Here is a 19,133-nt window from a genome sequence, read left to right as displayed (position 1 = left end):
TTTTTCACACATCACGGAGTTTGTGGTTGTGGTTTGTTAATGGGTCATCGTGGGAAATCGTGTTTGTGCAATAGGACTGGGTCGTGGCATGCATATCATTTTTCCCTTGGTTTATGCATATTCCTTCTACTTTGTCTTACATCATGTTATTTGATGATTGTGGCTTATTGGTGGTTTGTTATATTTGAACTACCATGAGGACCCGTGTAAGAGGGCTAACCATGTGGGCCCATGTAATAGGATTATCTCGTGCTTGTGTAAGATGGCCAGGTGGTTCAGACATGGCAACACCCCAGCATCTGCTATCACAGGAGACTAACTCGTGCTTGTGTAAAAGGGCCGAGTAGGTCGACCATGGATACGTTCTAGCATGTCTATCTCGTGCCAGTGTAAAGGGGCCAAGAGGTTCATGGCAGCACCCTAGCATGGCTACCGTTTGGAAGATTTCGTGGCATATCTATATATTGCACCTACATGCACTGTTTTCTTTCTTGTATCACTCACTTAGATGTCATTATCTAACTCGGGTGTTTTATACCCATGGAATATTCACCATTCCAGGTATATGAGATGTATCGGGTGATACAGGTTCCAGTGCGAGTAAGGGCAAGAAGGTAGTGCTTGGCTAGTTCTAGGTTTTTATTTCATTATGTACCCATGTAATCTGAGTGATGTATTGTAATAGCAGCTAGGATGCTCAAGCTTGTAATAAGTGTGTGAGTGTCCTAAAATTGTACTAAGGGTTGTGGTTTCGATGTGCATGCATGGGTAATATCTCAATCAATGCACTTTAAATGTTGTATGGGGAAGCTGCCATGATAAGGGTTTATTCGCCAGGTTGGGCATGTGTTGTAGCTATAACTACAAGTAGTGGGTTGCGTCTTTTGGGTTTATTGAAAGTTGTATTTATTTCCTGTACATATAAAGAAAATATAGTGGAAACCCCTTTATTTAGCTTTGGTTAAGCTTTCAAGTTCGATCCAATGCTTCCGTTGGCAAGGGTTTCCATAACGTCCGAGAGGTGATGTTAGCTTATATTATGCATCGTTGTGTAATTTAGAAAAGCGAGGCGTTATAAACACGGTCTCAATACAGAAATAGTTTATGTACCCCAACCTTACATTAGACAGTAGGTGTGAGATTTATTTATATATTCAATTATTAAGCATGCGTATTGTTTAAATACCCAAGTTATGTATGGGGTGTATATTATATTCCATTACGGGTATCTGATACATAGTAAAATTTATTTTTGTTTATACCATAGTACTAGTGATTCCCTTCATATACATTAACTCGATCACGAAACCCACAAAAGTTAAGGCCACTACTAAAAATCCTAAGCCCAAAAAGGAAATGAAAGCCTAAAAGGGGTGCAGACACACACACACACAAAAAGCTACCAAAAGAGGCCCCATGAGACTTAGAGGTCTCCCAAAGACTATTCTACTAAGTAATCCCACAAAAATGAAGAAAGAAGCTCCAAGAGACCCAGAAGTCTCTTAGAGACTCTCTCGTGGGGTATTTCCATTAAAGACATGTAAACTATTACCTTCAAAAATGCCTCCTAAATCCTAGTTAATACTAGAGATGCTTATCACAAACTTCTAACCTCCCTTATAAATAAAAAGTCTCTCAACCTAAAAAAAGTATATCTCTAACACTAGTTCAAGACTTCTATAATAATACTTTGTCATCTCGAGGGTTTAACTTAAGCATTAGAATGTTTGCACAGGGAATGCCATGTACCCTCTTATCGGTTTATATCTTATAGAATTTAGATGGTCGAAAAATAAATTTTTTGATAAATAAATTTATTGTTGTATTTAGAAAACAAAAATAGTGTTGTCAGTGGAAATTGATTGAAAAGTTTGAAAAACTAAAAAAGGTTTGTACAAGACCTTAGGCCACCCTAAACAAAAATAGCGAGAAAGGTCATGATGTCAACAGTCCTAAAAAACTCCAAGAGACCCTTTTAACAAAGGCTCCTAGAGACTTTAAGACAGTTCCTCAAACTATTCCTCTAAATGAGCATGAAGTGTTGCAATGACAGTACAAAGAAAGCACCAAGGCTCTTTAAGAGATGGAAACCTTTCTCTATAATGCACTCTTATAGACTCCACTTCCACCCATTCTCTAGAATTATGTAACAGGTGAGCCACTAGTAGAAACCTTGTAAGAGAGTCTCCCGTAAGGCCCTCCTCTAGAGGCTTGTTGCAAGAGAGGTGTGAGAGAGTCTCCCACAGGGCCCTCCCCTGGAAGTTGGCCGAAAAAGAGAAATGTAAGAAAGCCTCCCAGAGCAACAAGAAAGATTGCGTGAAGTTCTAGTCCAAAATAAAGTTTGGATGACCCAACTTTGTGAGAAAAAATTCTAGGAAATCATAGAAAACATAATTGTGGTCCCACTAAGGCATCAATCCAAAATGGACAACAAATCTATTTTCAGTAATCACAAAGCTGTAAAGATGAAGAAAATGATTAAGTGTTAGGGAAAAAAAAAAGTTAATACCCATACAAGAGAATCGACATAAGAGAAAGATTCCCTTTACTCTTTAAATCATAGATAAACCCCTTCTTCCTAAATTTAAGATGCCCCAACTTCCTATTTACTCAAGAAAAAGCGATCCCCTCAATCACATTCAAAACTATCAATCTGTGATATTACTACATGATTAGGAGAATGCTATCATGTGTTGAGCTTTCTCTTTGACTCTGATTGGCTAGACGTGCACATGATTTTATAATTTGATCGAAAAGTTTATCTTATAGTTTAATCGAAACGTCTATCTTATCTTTTGAGTAACTAAGAAGGGAGTTCATTAATGGCTTCATTATTAATAAGCATAGAAAGAAAGATGCTACATATATGTTTAGCATCTAACAAAGTGGTAAAGAAACTCTCAGATAATATGTTGATCATTTTAGAAATGCAACATTGGAAATACAAGACTTGCAAATGGGTATGAAAACAACTGAGATGCTCCAAGGGATGAAATCTATACCACTACAAGAATCTCTACCTCCAGATCAACCTCAATCTTTGGTAGACTTGTTTGCTTGAGCTAACAAGTACATTCTACAAGCTAAAGCAATGTAAATAATAAGAGGAAATTAAAAAAGAGATAAGAATAGAAATGAAAGAGACCCTGATGAAGGGACAACCTAGAGAAAGGAGAAAGCCAAAAAAAGTTTGACAACCCTCCCTAGCTCCAATTCAAGAACTATACTCACTCATAGAGTCATGCTCCATTATTTTGCTAGCAATTGAAGGATTGAGCCTTATCGAATTCCCCAAGTAGATTAACAAGCCTATGGGGAGAAAAATGGATGCTTTCTGATAATTCCAGGGTACTCATGGTCATTTCATTGACAAATGTCGCAAATTGATGAATAAAATAGAGGTTTTGATTAGAGAAGAGAAACGAAAAAGATTTATGGACATTGAGGCCTTGACAAATTACTTTGAGGACAAGGGTATGACCTTATGCAAAAAGAATACCTTGATGAGTAAAAATTGGGGAGCACAATTCAAAAGTCCACGAATAAAATTGTGGAAACACTTATACTTGCAAATGCTACATGGAAGTATTAAAAGACAAAAAATTGAAATACTAATGAGTTATACGTTTACCCTTCAATATATAATGCTTAAATAAAAAAAACTTTTACCCTATTGCAGTTTATTGTGCATTTTGTTTCTCAGGGAAATGAATGCATGAAAAAGACCAAAATCTTGGTGAAGTAGCAAACCTGGCACCAGAAGCAAAAAAATGCACAAGAACAACTTAGGGTTTGCTAAGAAGAATAAAAAGATAGATGGGTAAACCTATAATTAGAAGCATAAAATGCATGAGACGAGATTAAAACTGAAAACACAAAAGAGTGAGAATGATCTAGGGTCCATTACCTTCAAAGGCCTAGAATCAAAAACACAAAACATTATGAGAATGATAGAGGGAAAACCTAGCATTAAAAGCATAAAAAGTATGAGAATGGTCTAAACTGAAACACAAAAGCGTGAGAATGATCTTGCATAACCCAAAATCAAAAGCGATAAAAGCATGAGAATGATCTAGGGAATATCATCCAAAAAATCAAAAACATAACAGCGTGAGAGTGATTTAAAATTGAAGCTTAAAAGCATGAGAACGGTCAAAAGTCAAAGCACAAAGGCGTGAGAATGGTTTAAAATTGAAAATACAAAAGTGTGAGAACATTTTAAAATTGAATCGCAAAGGTTTGAGAAAGTCTAAACTCGAAAATGCATAAGTGTGAGAATGATATAAAATCGAAGTATAAAAATGTGAGAACAGTCTAAAACCAAATGCAAAAGCATGAGAATGGTTTAAAACCAAAATGCAAAAGCGTGACAATAAGCTAGCGTGATGAAAATTCGTTAAGGTGCTTAGAGGTCTCTTGTGTTGACAAACCAAAGATGTGACCCTAGACATACACAAAGGAGCATAAAGATCTATTAAAGACGTCTAGGGGTCACTTGCATGTATATTGAACCAATGGTTTGAAGGACCAAGGACTTGTCCTAGATGCACACGATTATCCAACAAAAAGCTGACAGCTATTCTTCTTTCCCAAAAACCCAAAGAAAAGAATGAAGAGCAATTGATGTGTATATAGACTAAAGCCTAGTAAAATACACCCAATAAGAGACCTAGACGAAAATCTCAAGGAAAGCTAGCGAGAGATTCTAAGGGAAAAAAAAAACTTGGGACAAAAAGATCCACCCAGTGAATATATATTGATCCAATTATGAAGGTCAAAAAAGCCAAAAAAAAAAAAAGCCTAGGCCCAAAGGAATCCAAAAAAAAAATCCCAAAAAGGCAAAAGAAATATGTTGAAGAGACTCGAGGACACCTCTAAGTCTTTTGAAAACCCTTCAACTAAGCAATCTTGCAAAAAAGATGAAAGAAGCTTTGGGAGACCCAGAAGTCTCCTAGAGACTCTTGCAGAGTATTCCCATTAAAGACACACAAATTATTATCTTTGAAATTACTTCTGAGAATCACACAAGGGATAAGGCAAAGACACACAAATTATTATCTTTGAAATTACTTCTGAGAATCACACAAGGGATAAGGCAGAAGCAAGGAGAGCTCAAGAGAATAGAGAAAGGCTCAGAAAGAGAAAGAAAATAATATTTTTTTTAAAAATATATTTAAAAAAAATGAGAAGAAGGTCAAAGGATACTCAAATCCTTTCATTTTCTCACCATCCTCCAAAATTTTGTGATCTCGAATCAAGGGTATAAGAGAGGGGATATAAAGTCTTTTTAATTAAAAAATATTTTTTTTAATTTTCTTATCCTTTGCATCACAATGTAGAACACAAGAATTATATTAAAAATTTAATATTATAACTATTTAATTCCTTTTAACTTTTATATAAGCTCTTGAATAAAAGCAAAATTTCTTTAATTTCTCATTAAGCATCCAAAGAAAAGAGAAAATGAGGTGGGGGAGATATCGGAGTAGTAATAATATCTACGCCCAAATCTTAATCGGTGAGTCGATTAGTGACCACGTTTTCAGGTCGTTGTAGTAGGCGGTGGCATTGAAAGTGAGAGCAGGCCGTTGCCATTTGCCTCAGTCGCGGCAGCTCCTCATTGGCCAGTCGTCTTCCCGACATAAAACTGTCGGCGTCGGCGCCCGTCCCCGTTATCTGGAATTTGAAATTTGGAATGGAAGTATGCAATGGGCATTGTCTGCAGGGAATGTCAAAGTGAAAAGCGCATTTATAGGTTAGAATTTAATAAAATATAGAAATTTAATTTCCAATTTAAAATATTAAATTATGAGTACAAATCTCAACAAAGAGTAGAATCAAATATAATTCATGAATAAAGTATTAAAATATAATATAATTCCTAAAATAATATAGTACGAACTCACTAGGACCAATAGGTTGGAGAAACAAAGGTAATAATGCAACAATTAATATAATTAATTTAGTACTTTAACTCTTAAAATTTATATTTTTATATAAACACATTATGGATTGGTGAAAAGTTCTTCTCGTGTCACATGAACAATCAAATGTAAGTTTGATGAACGACTACAATAATGTCACGTGACACAATTGGATGAAGACCCAATGGCTAATCTTTACTTAAAAGTGTTTCGTAATTGGTTCTAAGTCTAAATTTGATTAGAATCTCTTGAGTTGAATATTTTTTGGCCTTCAAATTAAATTTTGATCTTTTGAGTTGATATTGTGAAACATATATATATATTTTTTGTTAATCAAATATGTTTTGATTTTCTTTCCAATTCACTAATTTCTATAATTTGGAAACAAAAAATGAAAATTAATTATATTTCCATTTCAGCCATTTTCACCGCAAGATTAAATAAAATTTAATTTTCCTAATTCAAATAATTAAAAACAGCACAAATAGAATGAAATGAAAATTGCCTGCCTGCCTGCCCGTAACATTGTCATTCATAATCTTTCAAATTACAAAAATAGAATGAAATAAAAATAAAAAGGTAAAGAAAGAGATTATCTTTCCTTTATTTGTGCAAATTATGTTTTAATTTAAAAGCTTTGCTTGTAAATGTTAAAAGTTAAAAACAAAATAATACAAGTCAACAAGAATATAATATATAACAAATTAATATTCGTATCAATACTAATAAATTTTCACTATTATTATAATTATAATAAATAAAATTTATAACCATAAGAAAAATATTAGATAAAGGAGCGAGGGATGTGTTACTGTCAAGAGTTATCGTTACCGCTGGGTTCCAGCCACTCGATTTGCGACCTTAATTTTTGTTTCGTTCCGGCGAACTTGTCCGCATTTTCGAAACTTCCCGGCCAACATATATGCCAATGCTGCTGCTGCTGCCGCCGCCGCTATATCTATGTACTCATTTCATGGATGTGTAATAAAATATTAATAAATTGTCATGTCATATTACTGTAATAAATTAATATTAAATATTTTTTTTAAAAAAGTATTGGAAAAATATTGAGGATCTGAAGTGAAATTTTCTAGTTGTAGTTCCCGAACGTGGAATGGCGGTGGAATGTCGTTACTGGCCCCCACATTCTATATAAAGCCTCTGCCTGCTTGCGTCCTCTGACAAACCCACGCCTAACTCGTTTCTTCTTCCTTCCCCGCTCTCTCTCTCTCTCTCTCACTCGTTTCACGTTCTTCCTTCCCTTGTCTCTCTCTCTCTCTCTCTCGGCTGCTTCTTGATTGATCGGCATGTCCACATCAAGCAGCACCGTTCATCCATTGTCGACATTAATAACTCCGTCGACATCTTCTTCATCTTCAGCTCCGTCGACGACACCGCTGGCCGATCCGCAAGGCGGCGGTGTTCCAAGACCGCCAGTACTGGCGGCGATTCAAAGCCCTTGCGCGGCGTGCAAGATCCTCCGGCGGCGTTGCGTCGACAAGTGCGTTTTGGCGCCCTACTTCCCGCCTACTGATCCTCTCAGGTTCACCATTGCTCACAGAGTCTTCGGCGCGAGCAACATCATCAAGTTTTTGCAGGTAATTAATTTAATTATTTAATTAACTCATCTCTCTTTTGTGTTGTTAATTAACTGGTCATTCATCGTTAATTGATGATGAGTTCACACTCGCTTGATGATCATCTGAATCAATGTAAACTGGATTGTCTTTTCAAGTCACTTTTGGGGACAAATTGCCCTGATTGGTCAAAGCTGGCCTTCCACACCTAATTAATTAAAATAAAAAAAAGTAATTAATAAATGTAATCTCCTCCGCCGCAGATGCTCTAAATAAATGTTATCTCGTGGCATTCAAAATGCATGGCATGGTTGAGTGAACCCTAGCTAATGCATCACTATATTTCAAAAATCGACTTAATTAATTAACAAATTTTACGTAGTTAATTAGTAATTATTAATATTATATAACTATATATATCAACTGCGATCCAACTCTTAATTAATTTCCTGCAGGAGCTGCCGGAGTCGAAGAGAGCCGACGCAGTGAGCAGCATGGTGTACGAAGCGAATGCGAGGATCAGAGATCCGGTGTACGGCTCCGCCGGCGCCATATGCCATCTCCAGCAGCAAGTTAGCGAGCTTCAAGCGGAGTTGGCCAGGACACAAGCCGAACTTGCTAACATGCAATGGCAGCATGCTAATTTGCTCGCTTTTATTTGCAGCGGCAACTCTCCAGTATCGGATGATCAAGAACAAGCCTACTACGAACAGCCGGCTGGCAGTGGCTGTGATGTTGCAGGCTTCTCCTTTGATGATACCAGTTTTGCCCAGGCTTGGGAACCTCTTTGGACATGAGCCGGCTCATGATCTTACACAAAATTCACAACTCTACGAATCTTTTTAAACCTCATGAATTACTCGGAAGAACTGTAATAATTAATTGAAGAGATAAATTTCATCGATGCTTGCTTGCAGACCTTTGCCTACCTTGTAATCTTTAAATTAAGAACAAGAGAAAAAGAATCATATGTTCGCCAAAATATATACATATGTATAATCCCATAAGTTAGTTTGGTTGGTGTAAAAGTATAAATCACAAGAGTTAGTACACGGTTGGGTCATCGAAGCGCGTGCATGGATTATTAGGTGGTGTTGAGAACAAAGTACATATTCATGAGTACTGTGGGACATATTAAAAATAAATTTAATTCCGTTGATGTATCAATTTAGACTTTTAGATTAGATGAGTAATTTAATAGGGAGATTAGGTAGTAAACCCTAAAATTCTGACCTTTCTTTAAAAAAAAAAAGATTTTTGTACATATAAATAGAAGTTTTACGTAAAGGTATTATTCAAAATTAGGAATGATTTGTATTCCAATGAACCCATCATAGTCAAAACGGATTTTTTTTTTTTTTTTTATCAATTTAAGTTTTAATTTCGATTTGAAAAAAAAAAAAAAAACTCAAATTCAGTTGGAGGACTAATTTTAAAATGTGGTGGGACAGTATTTCCAGCCCCTAATGCAAACCTGAACGTTAATTTGTAAATGATCAAAATATATTAAAAATGTTATTTTTATTTAAAATTTTAATCTCATAATAATATAACATTAATTATCAAAATACATTAATATTCAAATGAATTTAGATGTTATTAACTCATAAATAAATTATTAATGATTGAATAAAAGAACTGATCACCAAGTACTATTTTGAAGACAAAAATGTTGGATCTACACCATCAAGATTGACTCCTTAGCAAATGTACTTGCAACAGAATGAGACGATATTAGGTACTCTAATATGGCCTCCACAGCTCTTAGGTAAGTGATCAAATCTAGAAGAATATGATGAACTTGTAATCCATTGATTTTACATATAGAGATCCCTTTCGTAAAGATTGAAAAAGACATGACTTTTGGAACTATTCTCGAAATTTGTTGAGATTCTCGAAATTTTTTTAAGATTTTCAAATTTCATTGTTATCAAATATTTAAGATTTATTTAAATTCTCAATATTTTCTCCAAGATTATTTATTTTGATTCTTATTGAATAATGAAATCTTTGTCTTAAATATAAATTGAAATGGATTTATATATCTAAACCAAATCTTTGTGAATTTAGATATGGGGGACTAAATTTAAATTAATCTTTTAGATCTGAAGTTAAACTAAATAAGATTTATTTGAAACTAGATTAAATAAAAGTTACGCGTCATTTTCTTATTACTTGACAATAGAGATACGTGACGAATTATTATTTACTTTTTCAATGATAATAAGTTTTATCTTTTATAAATGCTTGCTCGATCCCCACCGCATAATATTCCTAATCAAAATTGACAAACGTAGATACATAATAGCATGGCTCTCATTTATATATATGCATTAAGGTAGAAAAATGAAATGTAATTTTGAAAATATATAAAGGATGAAGTGAGAGAGAATTAATGGGTGAGTAGTAGTCACTGTTGCGAATTATACCAACGTAATAATGACTGCCATATATTAAAACAAATTATGGGTGACCTAATTCTATGCCACCGCCACGATGTGATTTTCCATATATATATATATATATGCATGGCCTCCTTGTCAAACTGGTGCTTGACCCAAATGCCACTTTCTTCTTCATAGATTAGATTTGTGTGGCTTCTTAGATACTGACCTCTCCCACAAAAAGAGGACGACTCTGCTCTCATTCATTCATTTATTTTTTTTTAATAAAAAATACTACTTATACAAATAATTGAGTTATCGAAAGAATGATTGAAAATATCAAATGACTAAAATGCCCTCATCTAATTTACAGAATCACCATCGCTATCGTCTCTAGATGAAGCCTCGGGCTTCATCCGGATTCGATCAGGCTTCATGAAACTTAGACTTCTTTTATTCACGATATCTTGATAATCGGTGATGAATCTCGATCGATAAAGTCTGATTAAATTTTATCATCAGATAAAGTTTGAATTGATCATTAAATTTGTCATCCCATCGATACATGTAACACAATCATTTTCTCATTGCTTTCTCTTGTTTTTGGCTAGCATAAAGACTTATAGTTAGGATACTGCTAATGCTACCCTGTGCCCAATTAAGAAAGTCACTTTGATGCAAGTATTTGAATTAGAGTTATATATATAATTTAGGTGCAAAGATTATTTTATTACGAAAGTGTGGTTGAATTTTTCCAATAATATCTAGGTGTGATTGAACCCTACTATTATTATTAGATTATAAATCCCCATATGTCTAGCTTCACAAATAAAACAATAATTAAGTGGGGGTAACACCCATTCTGTGAAAATTCAATCATACCCTTTTCAATTAGAAGCAAAAGTCACTATTTTACTGATTTTTTTGTTATTGTTAGTCAACATATATGGTAGTGCTTCTTATTTATTGATTATTAATAAATTTTACTACGAGTGTCCCCGACGCTCATTCAGTGGTTAAGATATATTTAATGTATTTAATTTATTTTTTAATATTTAAATATTTTTATTAATTAATAAAATATTTTAAAATACGATACACTTATTACTAATTAATAATAATATTTAATATTAAAAACAAAATATCTTAAAAAAAACTCAGTAAGCAAAATACACCTTTATTTCTAAACTACATTAATTTATGAGATTATGGGCAATGAATACGTATATTTATGGGCAGACAAAACTTCTTTGTCGGCAGGGCCCCTAGGCGCCGTAGGAATAGCCAATAGCCATGAATGAGTCCAACATGGCTGCCCTTAGACTACCAATTGCAATTGCCATAGCCATAGATTCTCTTACTAATCAAGTTCCTTAAGTGAACCAGCAGCATTGAATTCATTGGAAGACCCTCCTCTCTCTCTCTCTCTTTTAAGAGCCTGTTTGGCTTGCGACTTTAGATAAACTACCGTTGGCATGTTCTGAGTTTTCCAAAATTTTTCATAGAGTTGAAAAATAAAAGAAGAACTTATATAAATTATATAATTTATAAGTCTAAAAGTCTAAAATTTACATCAAAACTCTCTAATCCCCACCCCTTGTTCTCATTGTTATCACCATTATTATCTTTTTCGTTGCCATGATTGTCACTTTGGTGACTTATTTTGTAGTTACTCTAAAAAGATTATTCATTTTTATGATTTTTTAAATTGACGTTTCTAAGGGTAGTTGCTTGTCATCTTCATTTTTCATCGTTGTAACATTTCCCTCACACTTTTCTTCTCTCTTTATCAACTGGTCATAGTCCTAATACCGTTGAAAATAAGGTTTTTCAGTGTTGACGAATTAAATCATGTATATAGATATATAAATATTTTTTTAAATATAAAAATACAATAATTAAAAAAATAAATTCCATGCACCACCTTTGAAGATTATTTAAATTGTATTGACCCCTTTGAGATTAGTTACCTTGAATCAAATGCCCTCTACTATTAAATAATAACAATTAATTTTATTAAAAATCCTAGAATATCCCTATAATTAATAAAACAAAAAATAAAAAAATACTAATGGTGGTTGATGAAAGATGCCAATCATCAAATGTCAACCACCACGGCCCAATAAACCAAACATAGATTAGATTTGGGTTTTGTCTGAATTAGAAAACCCAATTCTTTAAATATGGTTTGCTTTGATTTGAATAAAACTCAAATTTGAACGAAAGGGATTCATTCGAATCGAAACCCAATTGTTTGACTATGGGTTTTTTTTTTATCCAAATGAAACCAATATTTGAACAAAAGGGCTTTGTTCGAATTGAAACCCAATTCTTCATATTTGGGTTTCATCAATTAAAACAAATCTCAAATTTAAACAAAAAGGTTTAATTGGAAGCGAACTTAAATTTGAAGTAAACCTAATTCTTTCAATTTGGTTTTCATCGAATAAAACTTAGTTTGAGTCTAAGTTTTTGACATGCCCTATAAATAACAGATAATTTAGATATAGAACGAACTCAAATGACATATCCGGATCAAAATTTATGAGTTGAGTGCATGTTTAGATTAGTCAAAATTTACAAATTAAGAGTAAAAAACTAATTTAATTGGAAGAATTACAAGAAAAAACAAAACAGTGATCGAATACCAAATGACCACCACTCAATCATGAGAAGCATGGATGAGAATGTGCGCGATCCAACTTAAACGAGCATCCAAATGCATCAAGCGGCCAACATGAAGCACTGAACCTAAGGAGAATCGAGTGCCATGACCAACCGAGTGGCCACTCGACAAGCAGCAATTTACGTGCAATTCATAAACAATTCAAGCTTTGGAAATCAATATGAGGCTTGACAATTGGAGTTCACAATAATTAAATAATGTGTGAAGGGTGAACCTTGGCAATTAAACAATTAAATAATTAAACTTGCAGAGTTTGGAGATCCATTGACAATTGAAGTGCAAGCAGCGGCAATGCGAGCACACAAGTAAAGGCTAATGCAAAAGCATTAGCCACCACTTGACTTCAAAAGCATCGAGAGGTGGCTGGAGGTTATTAGTTTCATGTGTCTTTATGTTAGATTTATATAATATTTAGTTGACTTATTTTAATATATTAATTGTATTTTTATATAAATTAATAAAAGATAAAATTTTCTTTATTTATATTTTCTCTAATCAATTATATGAACGAGTCTCTAAATCTTCTATATGAGAATCTTATTTTTAAAGTGTTAAAATTGTATGACAGGATTTTCTGATAACAAAATATTTTAAACTACTCTTAAATTCCAATTAATCGAATATGGATTACCATAGGGGTTACTATCTCGTTCAGTATAGGCATACTGATGAAAAAATGGTGTGTCACGCATCATATGACATGAGATGTTGCTAGTAAACCTGTGGGTGGTCGTTGGGGAACGATTAATCAAATGTGACGTCGATAACTGACCACTTGACCTAGTGGATAATGGTCATGTCATCAAGTTATGATAATGTGTTGATTCTTAGACTTAGGGGCGGATCCAGAAATTTATATAGGGAGAGGCTAAAAAATTTTTTGAGATATAAAACTGCACATCACAGATTTTGGGGTGGGATATAATTTTTTTGACTAAATTATTATTAAAAATATTATTTTTTATATTAAAAATAATTTTAATTGTGAACTGCCCTAGGCTTGTGCATGGATCCGCCCCTGCTTAAACTTGAATCGACACAGTTGTTTTGTGTATTAGTGTGTGAAATTTGTTAATGAGTTGAACCATCCAATTGTGAGATGGGAACGTTCATCTATGTGGTTCCGTATTGCTGGTATATGGAGATAGGTGTTGGGAATAGAATTTGTTGCCCTCATCGGTATTTGATGGGGTGAATGTCCTACGTTGTAACGCCCCGTTTTTCTCGGGCACATTATAACTTGGGACAATTGTAGGATAATAATTTTTTTTTCTTTTAAATTTAAAGCTAAATCATATCATTCCTCATATCTATCCCAAAATTTTCATACATTTTCTCAAAAGATAATCATTATACACATCAAATGTGGAAGCAAGGATCGAACCTAATATCTTAACATTAATCATAAATCAATTCTTACATCCTCATTAACCATAAATAAGGTTATACATCATCGTTTCTCAAAACGTCAATCATAAATCATATCTTACTCTCAAAACGTTCAGATTTCAAAGTAACAAAACTTAAATACATAGGCTACATAACATACATTCCATTTATCATTCAATTCATCATGCACTTTGCTAAGTGCCATTTCATGCCTCATTTTGTTAGATTAGAATAGCAATGGCACCAACACCAAGAGGGGGTGTGTAACATCCCGCTCGAGCGATAGGAAAAATCGGAACAACTTACCCTGATGGGCCTACACGAACTTCCCAAGAGGGTCACCCATCCCTGGATTACCCCAGGTTAAGCACGCTTAACTTGGGAGTTCTTTGCCAACATTCAGCCCAAAAGGTATCCAGCTGGTGTTGTTTCATTTCTTACACTATCCTCGATATATACTAACTTTTCTAGGCTCTCGGGGTATTACATTCTCCCCCCCTTAAGCACATGATGTCCTCGTCATGCGACCTTACAACCGGTCCCAGATCTCCCCCCATTGCATGGCCGATGTGGGATTCGCCTAAGGTGCCTACACGCACCCCCCATAAGGGCCTACACACACCCCCTTCGGGACTCAGCCTCCTCGCTGAGGTTTGCCCCACCATCGCGCTCAGAGGCTCGGGGGTCGGCTCTGATACCACCTGTAACATCCCACTCGAGCGATAGGAAAAATCGGAACAACTTACCCTAATGGGCCTACGCGAACTTCCTAGGGGGGTCACCCACCCCTGGATTACCCCAGGTTAAGCACGCTTAACTTGGGAGTTCTTTGCCAACATTCAGCCCAAAAGGTACCCAGCTGGTGTTGTTTCCTTTCTTACACTATCCTCGATATATACTAACTTCTCTGGGCTCTTGGGGTATTACAGGGTGAATTGAGTTGTTTTAAAAAATTTCATTGAACTTGAAAATTCTTTTGATGAAAAATGAGATTTTAGTGAAAGTGAGGATTAATGAAATGCTTGGAACAATAAATGAAACAAAGAGCATAAGTAAATATGAGACACAACGATATATAGTGGTTCGGCTTAAACCAAACCTAATCCAATACCTTAACTCTTCACTAAGGATTTTTCAATCAATCCACTAAAAAAAACCTCTTATCTATTCGGATAGGCCATCTAACAACAAGTTAGGAAATTACAACCTCTTACTTATACAAACAAGCCCTCTAGCAACATGCTAGGTATTCAATCCCTTACTTCAATAAACAAGTCCTCTAACATAACAAGCTAGAAATCAAAATCCTCCTACAAGCAATGTAGGCCCTCTAGTAAAACAAGTTAGGAAACATACAAAGAGATACAAGATAGGAGAGGATCTGAGAAATAATATTCTCAGTTACAAATTCTCTCAAAAATAAAGACAAGGCTTGATAATGAATTTAATAAAATGAATACAAAGCCTTGGAGAGAAACTAGATTTACCAATGAAGCACAATAATGAGTTTAGCACTTGGGAGCTTGAAATGTAATTTCTTGGTTGGTTTGAATCACCCATTTGACTTGTATTTATAGAGCATCTCGAGTCCATTCAAAAATATAGCTGTTGGAGACTTGAATAGTGGAGAATCTAGCCGTTGGAAGCTGTCTGCGACATAAACTGTCGACAGTTTCTTAGGAATTGTCGACATCCTTGATGCAGAGACTATCGACATTTAGATACCGAGAGCAAGATTTGCAACTGTTGACATTTTAATAAAAACTGTCGACAGTTTTTTATAAAACTGTCAACATCTTGAAACAAACTGTTGACAGTTTACCAAGATAAAAATCACTGAAATTAGGATGCTATAAAAATAACTTTGCTTGATGATACAACCCACAATATATTTACATTTATTTAGTTTAAGTAAATGTCCTCATTTTATTTTATTTATATTTTACCTTTCATTTACTTTAATACATAAATGTAAATAAAAAAGTATCCCCTATTTGAATTCAATAAAAATATCTAGAAAATCAAAATCCATACCAATAAGAAAATAGAATTTAGATTTTAGTACAAACTTAGGATTTTACGATTTTACCACCTTTAAAATATACACTTTCTATTTCTTGAAAAATTCGTTAAAATCATTTTAACACTAATGGATATTAGCTATTGAAATATTGGGAGATAGTTTTCCAAAATGAATACATTTTTTTTTATGTCTTCTTATAAGGTACCTTCCAAACTTAGAAAAATATTGAAACCTTATCAAAAAGAGTCTCGAAACATGATGCATGAACTAAAGGATTTTTCAGACATTTGAATTTCGGGCCAAAACCTTTCATGCATGTTTCAAAATATGAAAAACTTATTTTGAAATATGAGATTAACATAAATGATTTTTCATATTTAAGATTAGTTTTTCATCAAATACATTTATGTTCTAGTTTGTCTTTTGCTTTAGAACAATTTTAGCTCTATGTTGACCAAAGACTTCAAATCTATTTTGAAAATCATTTTAGAAGATTCTTTTAAGACTAAATACTTGATTTTACAAATCTTCATATAATATAAAAAATCATAAATCATTTTGATTTTCATTTTAACAACGCACTACTTGAAATTGATTTTGGTTAAAAACCATAAACTTGACTCATGACTTGGGGATCAAAACCAAATGATACTTTTCATCATCAAAACTAATCACAAATGTAAACCATCACATTCATCCTCATATCTGCTACAATCTCCATCTGGAACGTTTGAATATTCCAGGGGAAAAATTTAAGTTAGATGATGAATCATCTAAGTAAGGGTATAAAAAACATATTTCGTGCATGAATGCAATGTCTTATTTCTTCGTAGGGGTCAACTGCACCTTTTCATGCTACTCACCATTTTTACAACCACCTCTTTCGAAGCCGGGGTGTATGGGGGCACCCTTGATAAAGCAGCGGTGTCAGTTCGTACTCCCTACGGCCACAATGCGCATGATCAATGATATCAACGTGTATTTATGCATTACATAGTCATGTCATGTATGCAGTCTACGTGATGGATACATATCAGAGCATGTCAATATAATGAAAGCATCCTTGAGGATTGGGGTTTGAAACATAAATCACCTACAAACCAATCATTTTCCATAAAGCTAAATCCAGTTGAGAAGTACCACTTACCTTTTCAACCTTATCGAGCTACCTTGATATTCGTGCCTTGTCTCGAAATAGGTGCATCGCTTTGATTTGCATGCCAACCTCAAAATTCGCACCAATCACTTCAACTTAAGCCTCAAAGTATTATAATCACCATATTTGATTAAATAAGTATTAAAACCTATTTTTTATAATTTCTTGCATTTTCTTTATTTTTCTTTCTATTTCTTCCTATTTTTCCTCAATAAATCCAAACTAAATATTTCTCAAATATTTTCTCAAATATTTCACTGTAACAATTCATAAAATAATATTCCTGAATTTCTGAAATTTTCTTGAGAATTTTACTTACCTTAACTTAGCATCTCAGGCTTTCTCTGTATGCGTGCCATATTCTCAAAACGCGTGCCCAGATCATTTTCTTGCCCAAAATCTCCGGAATATTAATAAATATCCATATCCTATTTTTTAGATTTTTTTCCCACATTTTCTCTATTTTTCTCTATTTTCTTTCCTTTTCTTTTTTTTTCTTTTCTTTTTCTTTTTCTTCTTTTTTTTCTTCTTCCTCCTAGCGTAACCTGCAACTCCCGCGCACTAGCTCACGACTGCCACCGCTTGGCCCTCCGCCAGCCGCCACTCGATCTTTCGTCGGCCGCCTCGGCCTCGCCGGACCTCGGCGCCATGCACGCACCGCCACGAGCTGCTGCCTTTGGCTGCGGCAAGTTGTAGCTCGCTGCAACCAGTTGCAGCCATGGCCGCACCCCTTGCACCTCCCGGCCTCCACCGAGCCCTCCAACCTCGCTGAACATCATCGAACCTGCGGCCAACATCGCAGCTGCCCCCTACTCACTGGTTTGTTTTCTTCCGTGCGGCCATGGCTGCCGAACAGTAGCTTTGCTGCTGCTGCCATGGCTGATTTCGGCCATCCCAGGCGGCTCTCTCGGCTCTAGAACTCTCTCTCTGTCTCTCTCACAAGCTCTCTTGCTTTCTCTCATCCGATCTTTCTCTCTCTCTCGATTTCCCTTGCTACTTCTCATTCGGCTAAGCTCCCTGCCTATTTATAGCTGAAGCCACCACCTTGCCCATCCCTCTTGGCGTGACAATTACTCCATAAATCTTGCAAAGCTGTGGCTTCAATCTTGCAGGGTGTGGAGATTTAGATTTGTAGGGAATGGGTTTAAAGTTACAGAGGCATGGAGATTTGCAGAGGCGCCTGCTACATACATACACATATATATAATTATATATATTATATTATACTAACAACAAATTTATATATTTAAACCTCAAATTTTATCCTAAATTCATTAAAATAATTCTCTAATTACAATAATATCCTCAAACATTGAATTAATTGACATTACGATACCGAAAATGCAAAATTAATAACTTAAATTTTACTCGATATAGACAATTTTGCCTTTGCATCCTCTTAGAACCTTTATTTTATCCCAAAACCATTGAAGGGTTGCTTATTACGAAAAATCAGAGCCCCCTTAAGCTTTCGTTGACTTCTCGGGAGTCCCCTATGACAATTCGATTTTGTAGTTGTATTTTAGCTGTACCAAAAATCGTTCCCGATCCGATTTCTTTCAATACCATAAATCTTATCTCGAAATGCTCATCGAGACCATATCATTTCCTTTAAACAATTTTACTATGAGGCATTCCCTGTAGTTGATTCGGTACTTATAACTGCTATCAAGCCCATTTTTCGATATTCAAACTTTGCTTAAATTAAGTGACAACCTTATGCCGAAATTGGGTCTTACATACATGATCTACTATTAATGTGACGGGACAGTCCTTTGCCAGGGCATATTGAAAGTCAGGAAATGTGTTTCCTAAGGTGTCATCTGATCATATTAATGAGATCTGATACATTGTTACTGAGTTTGTGAGTTTGTCACTCCATAACTCTTGTTCAGTCATAACGTTAGGTGATGGAAATATTATAACACACAATAATTATCAACTGTAATAGGCTCACTTGAAGTGAGACTTCACTGCCACCTATACTGTCCTAA

At 34.7% G+C, this 19,133-nt stretch overlaps 1 protein-coding gene across 1 annotated transcript; it reads left to right on the top strand.

Annotated features, from left to right (window-relative positions):
- The first annotated feature begins 7,127 nt into the window (after positions 1-7,127).
- Positions 7,128-8,555, top strand: LOC127797874 (LOB domain-containing protein 1-like). Its single transcript, XM_052331059.1, has 2 exons — positions 7,128-7,522; positions 7,957-8,555. The coding sequence occupies exons 1-2, from the start codon at positions 7,232-7,234 to the stop codon at positions 8,296-8,298; spliced, it is 633 nt and encodes a 210-aa protein (XP_052187019.1). The 5' UTR covers positions 7,128-7,231; the 3' UTR covers positions 8,299-8,555.
- The last annotated feature ends 10,578 nt before the right edge of the window (positions 8,556-19,133 follow it).

The sequence above is a fragment of the Diospyros lotus genome, chromosome 3, assembly GCF_014633365.1.
Source record: "Diospyros lotus cultivar Yz01 chromosome 3, ASM1463336v1, whole genome shotgun sequence".
Classification (NCBI taxonomy): domain Eukaryota; kingdom Viridiplantae; phylum Streptophyta; class Magnoliopsida; order Ericales; family Ebenaceae; genus Diospyros; species Diospyros lotus.
Note: the sequence above shows the minus strand (reverse complement) of the source record. Positions and strands in the feature narration are given on the sequence as shown.

Coding starts and splice junctions, on each gene's coding strand:
- LOC127797874 (XM_052331059.1), top strand. CDS start 7,232: ATGTCCACATCAAGCAGCACCGTTCATCCATTGTCGACATTAATAACT. Junction 7,523..7,956: donor ACATCATCAAGTTTTTGCAG/GTAATTAATTTA, acceptor AATTTCCTGCAG/GAGCTGCCGGAGTCGAAGAG.